Source organism: Suricata suricatta, chromosome 8 (genome assembly GCF_006229205.1).
Source record: "Suricata suricatta isolate VVHF042 chromosome 8, meerkat_22Aug2017_6uvM2_HiC, whole genome shotgun sequence".
Lineage (NCBI taxonomy): Eukaryota > Metazoa > Chordata > Mammalia > Carnivora > Herpestidae > Suricata > Suricata suricatta.
The window spans coordinates 100,590,679-100,604,302 of NC_043707.1; the positions used below are offsets into that span (position 1 = coordinate 100,590,679).

At 37.4% G+C, this 13,624-nt stretch overlaps 1 protein-coding gene across 1 annotated transcript in view; it reads right to left on the reverse strand.

Moving 5' to 3' along the window:
• The window catches only part of ZYG11B (zyg-11 family member B, cell cycle regulator), a 62,772-nt gene that overhangs the window by 20,370 nt on the left and 28,778 nt on the right, over positions 1–13,624 (reverse strand). The window contains exons 7-13 of the mRNA XM_029948117.1: positions 13,421–13,520; positions 13,109–13,159; positions 10,552–10,713; positions 10,395–10,442; positions 6,520–6,717; positions 6,344–6,396; positions 5,123–5,220 (exon numbers count right to left, since the gene is read on the reverse strand). Coding sequence (XP_029803977.1) covers positions 5,123–5,220; positions 6,344–6,396; positions 6,520–6,717; positions 10,395–10,442; positions 10,552–10,713; positions 13,109–13,159; positions 13,421–13,520 — 710 coding nt within the window. The remainder of the gene's footprint in view (positions 1–5,122; positions 5,221–6,343; positions 6,397–6,519; positions 6,718–10,394; positions 10,443–10,551; positions 10,714–13,108; positions 13,160–13,420; positions 13,521–13,624) is intronic.

Consider the following 13,624-nt stretch of genomic DNA (forward strand, 5'->3'; position numbering starts at 1 on the left):
TTTCAAGTGTCTGAGTCTTCTCCTGGTTATGGATCATATTTTCCTGCTTCCTCCCTCATCTAGCAATTTTTATCACATACTAAACATGTTGTTGAATGCTAGATTTTGTTCTTTATTTTTAAAAGAATGCTCTGGGGTGCCTGGGTGGCTCAGTTGCTTAAGTGTCCGACGTCGGCTCAGGTCATGATCTCATGGTTTGTGAGTTCAAGCCCTGCATCAGGTTCTGTGCTGATAGCTCAGAGCCTGGAGCCTGCATCAGATTCTGTGTCTCCCTCTCTACGTGCCCCTCATCTGCTTGTGCTCTGTCTCTGTCTTTCAAAAATAAATAAACATTTAAAAAAATTAAAAAAAAGGAGTGCTCAGTGGGGTGCCTCGGTGGCTCAGTTGGTTGAGAGTCCAGCTTCAGCTCAGGTTATGATCTCATGGCTCGTGAGTTTGAGTCCCATGTCGGGCTCTCTGCAGACAGCTTAGAGCCTGGAGCCTGCTTCAGATTCTGTGTCTCCCTCTCTCTCTGCCCCTCCCTTGCTCACACTCTGTCTCTCAAAAATAAATAATAAAACATTAAAAAAAAATAAAAGTGTTTAGTTTTTCTCTGGCAGAATGTTAATTTATTTTTGGAGCAACTTAACCATTTCAAGCTTGTTTTTAAGCTTTGTTAGGGTCACCCTGCAGAAGCCTTTATTTTAGAGCTAGTTTAATCTCTTCTGGCATCTGTGCTGAACGCCCCCATGTTAAGTTCTTTCTAGTGTTAGGAACTCTAGTATACCCAAACCCTGTGCGAGCTCCAAGTGTTGTTCAGTTAGCCACTCCTTGGTATTTGTTCTTTCTCAGACCTCAAGGAGTCTCATTCTAGGCATTCACAGCTCACTACTCAGCCAACGACTCAAGAAACCCTTAAGATTTCTGGAGTCTCTTCTAGAGATAGCTATCACCTCTGCATTACTCTGCCTCATAAATTCCACAAATTTGTTCCATGCCTCAATCTCACCAACACTGTCTCCTTGGTTCAATGAAATTGCTGTGCTGTATTTGGTTCTCGTTCAGGGATGGGAATCTTTGCTACCTTCTGTTTAATGTCTAGAAAGGCTTGTTCTAAATCTTTCCCACCCTGTGTTTTCTATTATTAATGGCTAGAGGGCTAGTCTGGTACAAGGTACTCTGTCATGGCCCCCAGAGTAGAAGTTTCTGCTTATATAATTTTCTATCATGTCTCCTTCACTAATAACATACAAATATACCACTGTCTGGGTATGTCAACATTACTTCACATTTATCTATTGCTGGGCCTCTAGTTTACTTAGACTTAATTGTTGTTATAAATAATGGTGTGATGAATATCTCTCACTCAAACAAGTACTTGGATATAATTTTAAAATTAAAGGGTAGACTACTTAAATGTCAATCAATAGGGAAGTGGCTATATAAACAACTGGTAAGTTCATTTATTAAGTATAGAGGAATGTGTTAAGAGTTCAATTATGTCCCCCCAAAAGATAGGTTAAAGTCTTAATCTCCAGTACTTCAGAAAGTGACTTTTTTTGGAAATCGAGTTGTTGCTAATATAATTAGTTAAGATGAAGTCATTAAGGTGGACCTTAATCCATTATGACTGGTGTTCTTTTATAAAAAAGGGGAGATTTGGACACAGAAACATATACACACAGAAAACAATGTGAAGGCATGTGGACAAGATGGCCATCTGACAGGAGAGATGCATATAAAGCCAAGGAATGCCAAGAATTGGTAGCACATACCAGAAGCTAGAAAAAGCAAGGAAGAATTCTTCCCTAGAGCTGTCCCAGAAAGTATGGCCCTAAAGACACTTTGATTTTAGACTTCAAAGCCTCCAGAACTGAGAGACGAACATTCCTGTTTTTTTTTCTAATTTTTTAACATTTATTTATTTTTGAAAGACAGAGACAGACAGATCATGAGCAGGGGAGGGGCAGAGAGAGAGGGACACACTGAATTGGAAGCAGGCTCCAGGCTCTGAGCTGTTAGCACAGGGCCCAATGTGGGGCTTGAACCCACGAACTGGGAGATCATGACCTGGGCAGAAGTTGGACACTTAGTCGACTTAGCCATCCAGGTACCCCACATTCCCGTTGTGTTAAGTTACCTACATGTGGTACTTTGTTATGGTAGTACTAGGAAACTCATACACCATACAATAAAGATTATGTGATTATTAAAAATCATGTCAAAAACTTTCTAAAATATGAGAAAATGCTCATTATAAGGTGTGAAATAGGGGTGCCTGGGTGGCTCAGTCGGTTGAGTGACTGGCTTCGGCTCAGGTCACGATCTCGTGGTTTGTGGGTTCAGGCCCTGCATCGGGCTCTGTGCTGACAGCTCAGAGCCCGGAGCCTGCTACTGATTCTGTGTCTCCCTCTCTCTCTGACCCTACCCCACTCTGTGTGTGTGTCTCTCTCTCAAAAAATAAATAAACATTAAAAAAAATAAGGTGTGAAATAGGTACTATTATTATTCCCATTTAACAAATGTGGAAACTGCGGCCCCAGGCTTACTGATTTGTTCAAGATGTCTTACATAGTAAGCACTGGAACATGATCTGAATCCAGGTAGATCCCTGTGTGCTCTTAACCACTATCTCTTAATTATTAAAAGCTGTAAGCAGCATTAGAATGTTTAATACAAATTGAGAAGTCAATTCCATTTAAATATAAACAAAATAAGCCAGGGAAGCAAGAATACAGAAACCTGAACTACTTGAGTTGGAGATAAAATATTCTAACACCCCCCAGTTACAGTGTGCTTTATTTATTTTCAATTTTTTAAAGTAATCTCTACATTCACCAGGGGGCTCAGACTTACAACCCTGAGATGAAGAGTCACATGCTCTACTGACTGAGCCAGCCAAGCACCCCTACAGTGCATTTTAGAATAATATTTCAGGGTGGTCATCCACAGAGTAAACTTAAAAGAACACCAATATCTAAAAGTAGTAACAAAAATAAATCCTTATATAACAGGCTGTTAAGAAACTAGGGAGTTCTCAGAACCTGTAAGGACAATAAAAGTAGGAAATTTTTGTATCAGAGGCAGTTTAATATAGCTATTGAGGCAGTCTCAACTTTTTAATTCATTTTGAGAGAGAGAGAGAGAGAGAGGGAGACAGTGTGAGGGGTCAAAGAGAGAGAAGAGAGAAAATCCCAAGCAGGTTCCTCATCGTCAGCACACAGCCTGATGTGGGGCGCAGATTCACAAACAGTGCGATCATGACCTGAGCGGAAACCAAGAGTCAGAGGCTTAGCTGACCAAGCCACCCAGGCACCCCAAAGGAAATCTTAGGTCTATGAATGAGCTGAGGAATATAATAGGAGGGGTCAGAAAAGCTCCTAGGTTGGGGCGCCTGGGCGGCTCAGTTGAATAAGTGTCTGACTTCTGGCTTCGGCTCAGGTCACCATCTCATGGTTCGTGGGTTCAAGCCCCGCGTCGGACTCTGTGCTGGCAGCTAGCTCAGAGCCTGGAGCCTGCTTGAGATGCTGTGTCTCCCTCGCTCTCTGACCCTCCCCTGCTCGTGCTGTCTCTCTCTGTCTCTCAAAAATAAATTAAAAACATAAAAAAATTTTTTTTTTAAAAAGAAAAGCTCCCAGGTACAAGTTGAGCTGGGTACAAGGCAGTTTTCTCTGTCACATCCTATTCCCTAAACCCTTATCCTCTGTGGATCTATCTCACATAAAAGAGCTTTTACTGTATTGCCTTTTTGTGTTATGCACTGAGTTTTCATTAAAGAATAAGAAATTATCTAATAAGATGTTACTGCTATTTACTACATGACTACTGTTAAAAACAACTCTCACACTTCCTATGAGTCCATTTATAATATCATCCCTATTGCGGTTCTATTAAAAAAAATAATTTGTAGTTAACTGCCAAGAAAAGCTTTACTTCCCTGTGAGGATATGGAATGGTAATTCCTCCTCATATGTAAAGAGAACTAAGTAGCTTATTATTTGCAGCCCAGGCACAAAAAGAACGTGAATCGCCATGTATAGTCTATGTATTTATATTCTACTATTTTCCTTATAACTTTTAATTTCATTTCACATTATTTTTCCTTGGTCCTAATTTCTAATTTCAAATATTAAAAAATGTTTTTAATGTTTATGTATTTTTGAGAGGGAGAGAGACAGAGCATGTGTGGGGGAGGAGCAGAAAGAGAGGGAGACACAGATCTGAAGCAGGCTCCAGACTCCGAGCTGTCAACAGAGCCCGACGTGGTGATCAAATCCACGAACTGCAGGATCATGACCTGAGCCGAAGTCAGACACTCAACCGACTGAGCCAGGCAGGTGCCCTAATTTCAAATATTTTAATTTATACTCTATTAAAATGTTTCTACTATTAAAGTGTTTTTTCTGCAATGTTTCAAATCATTTATGGAGTTTTTATTAATAAATAACCAACAAAGAGTTGTATCATAACCCTCAAAAAAGAATAACATGGAATCTATCTAAATTCTTGCTTCTCCAGAGACCATGAGTACAGACAGCAATGTCTTAAACAATGAAATTTTGTGTGGATGAAGATTGGGCACTGGAATGTACCATAATCACTGGATCACCTTAAAACTTTTGCTTAGCAAATGGACTCACTATAGGCTCTCTCTCTCTCTCTCTCTTTTTTTTTTTAAGGCCCAACGTGGGACTTGAACTCACAAATTAAGATCATGACCTGAGATGAGGTCAAAAGTCAGATGCTTAACCAACTGAGCCACCCAGGTGCCCCATGTGGATCCTAATTTTTATATTCCATGACATCAGAACAGTGTCTCATTCATCACTGTATTTCAGTATCTAGTATTACTGAACTAATTCTGAAAGAATAAATTTAGTTTATAACCTAAGATTCTCTCTTTTTTAAAATAATCTCTCCACCCAAAGTGGGTGGGAATTTGAACTCAAGATCCCGAGATCAAAAGTTTGCATGTTCTACCAACTGAGGCAGCCAGGCACCCCCCCAAGGTTCTTATATTGTATCTTTTAAAATCTGTGTCCTTAAAAAGAAATTACTTCAATATACCATTCAGAAATGGTTTTCCTGTATAAGGAGAATTTCATTTGAAAAAGAAAAACATAGTTCTCTTTTTGGTACATACGATTCTTGCTGCAGACATGTTGCATGGCCCAAACTGCCCATAGCTGGACTCCTGGTGTTGTGAAACAGCCAAGTAATGGGAAAAATGGATTAAAGGACCTAAAGTTTCAAAAGAAAAAATAAAAGTTACATCCTATAGGATGCCATTTCTAAAGCAGTAATTCCTAAGCTTTTCATATTAGAAATTTCATCTAACTATTTTTAAACTAATATAAGTGAACTATAGACCATCTTTTCTTGTCTTAGACACCTAAAAAAGGATCATATTCATATCAAGTTTTGGTACAAAAGACGGAAGGTGATCAGAACAAGGTACTGACAGAAATATCTTTTTCAAAAAGATAAACCTTTAAAGAGTAAAAGACCTTGTTTGGTAACCTTAGAAAAGGAGGAGTTGATCGGTAACTACCTGGTAAAACACCATGAAAGTGTATGTTAGTCTTTCAGTTTCTACCGGTTTTCTGCCTTCTGCCCCACAATGGGTAGAACATAAGTTGGGGAAATAAAAAACGTTGGCAGTATCAGCATTTATGAAGTAGAGAACAAAAAAAATGCAATAATGTTATTTATATGGCAATATGAAGTACTTTAGGTAATTAGTAACTTAGCTATGAAGTCAACTAACTGTCATCAACAGTTAGGCATCCAATGTACACTTTAAAAAATTATCACAAAATGTTTCCCCAAACTAAGCTGGTGCTACTTCTAGTTCTTTCAGTGTGTCACCTTGTCCTGGACCTCTTTGCATTAAGACATTATTTCTTCTTCCTAAAATCTTCTGCCCCTACTTAGTTATCTCTCAAAACTCAGCTCATAATCTACTTCCTCTGGAAGCTTTTTACCATTTTCCAGTGCATTTAAGTACTGTCATCTTTCATTTCATAGCATTCTATGGATAACACTAGCTTAACAAGTGAATTATATCTGATTCACGTTTGGTGTCCCTCACCCGGCTGTAAGGTCCTGGTGTGGGGGCAACATGTCTTGCTCATCTTTGAATTTTAAGAGCATAGAACAAGTCCTTGGCACTTGTCGTCAATAAATGTGTAAAGAAAGAATAAATGATGAATGACAGCAGAAAAAGGTAAAAATATTTCGATCCTTTTAAAGCCAGTAAGAAGACAGATGTCTGAGGGGAAATGGATTATATATCTAGCGGGAATAACCTCCAAACAAGTGAAATTTAGGTTACTGGCTTAATATTAATTATCTTGCTAATTACCTGTATGCTACCATCTCACACTCTGGAGTTGGCCACTTCAAAATAGCCGAGTGCTGCAAGACACAAGAAAGATTACAGTATTTATTTAGCACTGCAATATTGCATTATGAAACTCTGATAGCTTAACTATAATGAATGTTGTTTGTATGCTTCTAGAAAACACCATTGGACCCTACCAGATCATCCAGAAGAGAATTCCTCTGACTACGGCTCAATGTCCAAGCTTGTTCACCTCTAGATATTAAATGGGCAATAATTCCAGCTGCAAAGTAACTGACTTCCACTTCAACACTATGCAGGAGGCTACTGATGTGGTCTATAAAATCCTTCCACATTAATTCAGAATGCAATTCTTGCACTTCAGCTATATTATTCTGGGAAAAAAAAGAAGATATAAAAATTGAAGTAATATGCATAATAAATGGCTAAATGACCCTTTGCATTCCAAGAAGGAACAGAGATTGCAATAATTTAAATACATATCTGCAGGGATGCCTGGGTTGCTCAGCTGGTTAAGTGTCTGACTTTGACCCAGGTCATGATTTCACAGTTTGTGAGTTTGAGCCCCTCATCTCTCATTGCAGAGCCTGTTTCAGATCATCTATCTTCCTGTCTCTCTGGCCCTCCCCCACTTGTATGCACCCTCTTTCTCAAATAAACTTAAAAAAAAAATAAACATGTATCTGCATACACATAAAAGGTGAAGACTTTTGTTATTTTAGCACAGTGGGTTTATGGGTTATTTCTTTCCTTCCAAAACAATAAAATAATACAAAAACAATACTGAGTTCCTTTTTCGGGCAAAATAATGAGCTAGGTAACCTAAAAAATCTCCTCCTATAAAATATATAAAAGTGGTAGTTGAAAAATAGCTAACAACCTTCCTTCCTTCCTTTCTCTTTCTTTTTCTTCCTCTTTCTCTTTCTTTCTCTCTTAAAAAAAAATGTTTACTTATTTGAGAAAGCATGTGGGCACAAGGTAGGGGTGGAGAGAGAGGGAAAGAGAGAATCCAAAGCAGGCTCCGTGCTGCCAGCACAGTGCTTAGATGCGGGGCTCGATCCCATGAACTAAGAGATCATGACCTGAGCCAAAATCAAGCGACAGACACCTAACCAACTAAGCCACCTAGGTGCCCCAAAAACCTTTAAATATGTAACTTGCTGGGATAAAAAGCAAATAGGGAACCAAACCAGAGCAGTAACTGGCCATCACGGACCTGTAGAAGCAAAAGCACCAGGCTTTAATAGCCATGCAAGGGCAGAAAATAAGGACTGGATATTGGAACTATGACTTCACATACAAGACAAAGACTTTCAAAGTGTGACACCTCAGAAAAAGCATAGACTGACATAGATGAATGAAAAAGAAGCCTATTGTAATCTGGGATCTGGCCCAAAAGGAAAAGTCTTTCCTTGTCATTTATAATAAAGGGGTGTCCTCATGTAAGATTGTAGTTCAAATTTATACCATCTATGTGATCTGGAGAAACTCCAAGCTGAGAAGCAACTAGGAAAGTATGATTATCAAAAAAGCAGAGAGGGGTGAGTGTATCAAAAAGATGAAGGGATTAGCAACTCTGAATAGTGTGGAAAGTATAAATAAAATGAAGGCAAAGAAGTATCTCTTTGGGGTGCCTGGGTGGCTCAGTTGGTTATGTGTCTGACTTCGGCTCAGGTAATGATCTCACAGTACTGCACTGGGCTCTGTACTGACAGCTCAGAGCCTGGAGCCTGTTTTAGATTCTGTGTCCTCCTCTCTCTCTGCCCCTTCCCAGTTCTCACTCTCTCTCTCTTTCTCAGAAATAAATAAATGCTAAAAAAATTTAATAAAAAAGCATCCCTTTGAGTAATATAGTGATTTTTTAAAAAGATTTTTTATTTTTAAGTAATCTCTACACCTAACATGGGGCTTGAATCTACAACCCTGAGATCAAGAGTCATATGCCTAACCAACCAAGCCAGCCAGGCACCCCTCAATATAGTGATCTTGTATCTTAGAAATTTCACAGCCTTAGACCTCCACTGAATGCCAGAGTTTGGCTGCTGGCCTATATAAGGTAGATGTTTTATCTGTATCTGAGTTTGGGGTGTGATGGCTTCCTTACGCAGTACATAAGGAAGACCTCTGTTCACATGGAAACAACTGAGGGACTTCCAATTTAGACTGTGGGTCCAAAGGATCTCATATCCAACTTAACATACTACTCTGAAGATTAATGCTCATTCTTGAAACTTCATCTGATCTACTATAAAGTAATAATTTTCTTTCTAATATGTTGATTCCATTTCTTAAAGAACCAAAACCCTGAACTTTTGATTAAGAGACTATTTGCTCCCTAGCTTAAGTCACTCTATAATAAATGAAAGTGAGAGGCATCATGTACAAATATATTCTCTGTAATGACTAACAAGTTTTCTTCTTCAACTATGAAAAAGAGGGCAGAAGTGACAAGTTTAACTATATACTACATGAATGTATATAATCTATTTTTCCACCAGCATCAATGATTAATCATTGCTCTTCTCTAATCTCACATATTCAAATATGAAAAGGCATTTCCATTCATTTTTCTTTTTTTTTTTTTAATGTTTATTGAGAGAGAGTGCACGAGCCCATGCATGCATGTGCAGGGGTAGGGAAGAGAGAGAGAAACAGAATCCAAAGCAGGCTCCATACCGCACACAGAACATTTACAAAGATAGATCATATTCCAGGCCATACACAAGTCTCAATAAATTCCAAAAGACTCAAATTAAAGTGTATTCTCTAAACACAAAACTGTTCCATTAGTTATTATAAACATGTATTCTTTTTGAAATTAAAATAAATTTTTAGGCCCTATGGAAGTTCTCTTAAAGCCCTATGAAATACTTAAATTCCACCTTTCCTCTTGTGGTGAGGTGAACCAACTTCTTTATCTAATAATCCTATGAACCCTGAATAAAATAATCAAACATTGCAATTTATTTAATATTTCCCTATTTCTGGGAGTTTAGGTCTTTTTACACTTTTTATTTAAATAACTAAAGCTACAATGAACAGATAGGTCTTCTTTAAATGCCAACCCTCAACTTTCCCCCAAAATCCATCTCTCATTGCTCAGTATCTCATACTCTTGCATCGGTAAAACAGACACTGATCTATATATATTTTACTCACTAATCTATGCCTCCTATGATCTAATTCCCCAAGAGCAGAGATCTGCTCTAAAGAGCTTTTACCACACAGGCAAGCCTGTTGCAGTGATTAAAGTTTTTTAAACGTTTGACGCTTCACCTTTGCCTCAAACTCCTAGAGGGCTCACTTTATTTGTGTGTGTGTGTGTGTGTGTGTGTGTGTGTGTGTGTGTGAGATTTAAGCTTTTTTTAAGTTTATTTATTTATTTTTGATAGAGAGAGCATGAGTGAACAAGGGGAAGAGAAGGAGGTAAAAAGAGAGAATCCCCTCAGGGAGAGAAGAGAATCCCACGCACGCTCCCCACTGTCAGCTCAGAGCCTGAGGTGGGGCTCCAGTTCACCCGCTGCAGGGCCTGAGCTCACCCACTGCAGGGCTTGCAGCTCGACAGACGCCGGCTCGAACTCACCCTGTGCCAGGCTGGAACCCACGACCTGTGAGATCATGACCTGAGCTGAAATCAAGAGTTGGGACACTTAACTGACTGAGCTACTTACGTGCCTCTGGAATATCTAATTTGTTAAGCAGTCTTTTAAGTAGTAACTATTAATTACCACACATAGCATGTAAGAATACTTATGGTTTAGTGACATTTTTTGAGACTTTTTTCCCTGATTATGAAAGTAAAATTGCTCACTATGAAGCTTTGTATTATTCCAAAAAATATGTAGAAAAGTGTGTAATTTATATGTTTCCTTTTAATGTGGTGAAAATCTTAATATGAATACATTGTTTTATAGCCTGCTTTTTTCACTTTATTATATAGTATATATTTTCTAATGTCATTAAGTGTTTACAAAGAAACAACTTTCAACGTACTCAGAAGGAAAATAATTAATTACAGCTTGGAATTTAGGAGGAAATGTTTATATCTTACCAAAAGTCCTAGAACTTTCTGTTGAATGGATGACTCAGTTGGGAAAGACTGTAAGAAAAAAGAGAAACCCATAACTACCTAAAGAACCAAATATAACAAATGATTATTTTAATCAATCAATCAATGTCAAAACTATTGGCTAAATTCCCATTCTAACCTCTAGAACCCGCATGAAGAGTTCTAACCCTTGGTTTTCAATAAAATGTCTGCAAGTGGTTGGAGATTCATCTGTGAGGTTCCAAAGTGCACTCAAAGTAAACTTCAAAGTAGTGTCCACTGAATTTTGATTGGTTTTCTGCTTCACTATTTGAAGAAGTTGCTGAAAGAAGGAAAATATAATGAATTTCTTATCACTAAGCTGTTACTACAATTAGTGGTAATAAATACAAGTCATGAGGATTGGTCTCATGACTTGAAACATTTCCTGGAAAGGTTTTTATAAGTACAAGAAACAGCTTCTTGGAGCAGATTTTTCCTTCAACAAGAAATAAATATAGGATCTTCAGAAATACTTTATTATTCTCATCATCCCTAAAATCTAATACCCTGTAAATAAAATCAAAAGCAAAATGATTAAAGCTTAGGACAAACTATCTTACCCAATCAGTCACAGCATATATTCATTTCAGATCCTAGGATAAAAAAAGTGGAGGGGGAAATGAAACTAACATTTATTATAAACATTAGCAAATTATATTCTATATTGTAATATTATTATACCTATTTTGGGGGAAAGGAAATTGAGTATGAGAAATATTAAGTTATTTGATCATAGTCAACTTAGTATGAGAAAATAAAGAATTGGAAGACCTAATTCTATATAATTCCAACTTTTCCTTAAGAAAATAAAAGGACAAATTAAATATAATAGAGAATTAAAGTTTATATTGGATTTGAATAAGTCACAGCTTTGAAATTCTATTTGTAAAATATTTCTACTACAGCCTTAACCTAAGAAATTTATTTTGAAAGGTAAATGTTTTGAGACCTAGATAAGGCCCCCAATATTTCATCTTTATATTATAATTTGGGGGGAGGGAGCTCCACTCAAATAGATACAAGAAAACACTGATGAACACTATTACATACAATTTATGAAAAATTTTTTATCACGTGCATCTAGGTGCAATTATGTAACTTACTAGCATAGTGGCTAAGAGTGTGGTACTAGAATTTGCATCTGTGTAACTGTTTGCTAATTTAATTCTTCGATTCCTCATCTGTAAATTGTGGGTGATAACTAAGAGCTTAAAAAAAAAAAGAAAAGCCAGTGGTCATCACTACTGCTACTCCTACTACTAATACCTGCTTAAACTAAGCTTAATTTTCCCCCAAGCCATATAAGTGGACTACTTCCTTAAAATCTTTAACTATATCTCTAGCCAAAAGTACTAAAACACATATATAGAAATAAAAAGCCATATTTAAAACTAAAAATATCATTCCTGATTCCTGAAAATAGTAAAAAACTAAGTAAAAGTAGCATATTTTTCTACTTACCTAACATATATTGTATTTTGTGCTAAGCACTTAGCATACATTCCTTCAATTAATTTTCTTTAAAGTAAGCTCTATGCCCAGTATGGGGCTTGAACTAATGACCCCCAGATCAAGAGTCTCATGCTCTACTGACAGAGCCAGTCAGGCACTACCCCTTCAATGAATCTTGATTTCCTCTTCATTTAATCTCCATAATAATTGTATAAGGAGTTTATAGAAACTATAGCTAGTATGTGATAGAACTGGGAATAAACCCCGATATGTTGACTCCAGAATTCCTATTCTTTCTCTCATACCCCAACAGCACTCTCCTCTCTTTACATTACTCTTTCATTCATATTGCTATTATTATACTTAGTAGATTATATTACAACCACGTCTACATAATGATTTTCTCTACTACTTCTTATAGACAGACTACTCTTATGGACAGAAATTATAGATATAATTAAATGTGAATCCCTCATCTAGTAAGGTGGTAGTTACTTGTTAAGTATCCAATACATATTTATCTCATTATATACATAACTCGTAAATCATAGAAAAAGGAAGCCTGGCTGGCTCAGTCGGTGAAGCATCTGACTCTTGTGGGTTGAGCCCCATGTTGGGTGTAGAGATTACTTAAAAATAAAATCTTACAAAGGGGAAGTCTTTCATTTGACTTTTCTAGCTACCATTATTGTTCACATACTTCATGCCAAGATTGTAACAAGAAACTCTGAAGTAGACTGCTCTCCTCCAGTCTTCCCAAGGACATCATTTGTATTTATTCTGTTTAAAGCTTTTAAACTTTTCACTGCTCATTATATCATTTCCTCAACTGAATATAAACAAGCAAAATCATTTGTCAGTTATTTAAATTATCTTCCCCCCCCAAGCATGTTATGACTATAGCAGTCTCTTCATTTTCTTCATAAATAACAAAATAACAATTTTAGAACTAGAACTAGATAGGAACTTAAGGCTTATTTAGGTTCCAATGGTTCACATAATTTGTTTAAATTCACAAACTGAATTTACAGGCTAGATCCTAGGTCATCTGACTCCTAGTTCAGGGGCTTCCAACTCTGTTAGGGAATAAAGCTACCTCCATGAAAATAAATTAATACAACAAGTTACAAGTATTGAAATATCAGAAGATAACATAACACTGCCTGAAAACAATGAAAACAAAAACTCTCTAATGGTCTGCACAGAGGAGATAACAGACTTACCCTGACAATGAAGAGCTCAGCCCCAAGCTGTGCAGTTTGCTCTGTAGAAAGCTGCAAGCAATCAGAAGACAAAGTAAATGTCCAAGAACTCGTTAGTTACTATCAGTTTAATATCATTCACTGTAACAGACTCTAAAGGTCAGACTAAAATCTTTACTCAACATGGAGTTCTGCAATACTGAATGTAGCCTGAACAAACAGAATGGCAAAGAGGTGTACTAACTCTTCTGGCATATAGGTTACGGGAAAATAGTAGCTGTAAGGGAAAATAGTTGCCAACAGAAAATTATTCAATCATAGGAGTTCAGGTACCTTGGCAGCCAGGATGGAAATGATAGCAACTGCCATCCTTTGCATGTTTTGATCCTCATGGTTGCAGAGCCACTGCATGACAAGCTTGGCTGCTTCAAACCTGAAAACACACAAAGGGTTTCATGGATGAATCCGGGAGGCTCAAGCACAGTCTTAGAGATCTAGCTGAGAACTGATGCCACAATTCAGATAGGTGTGAAAGGG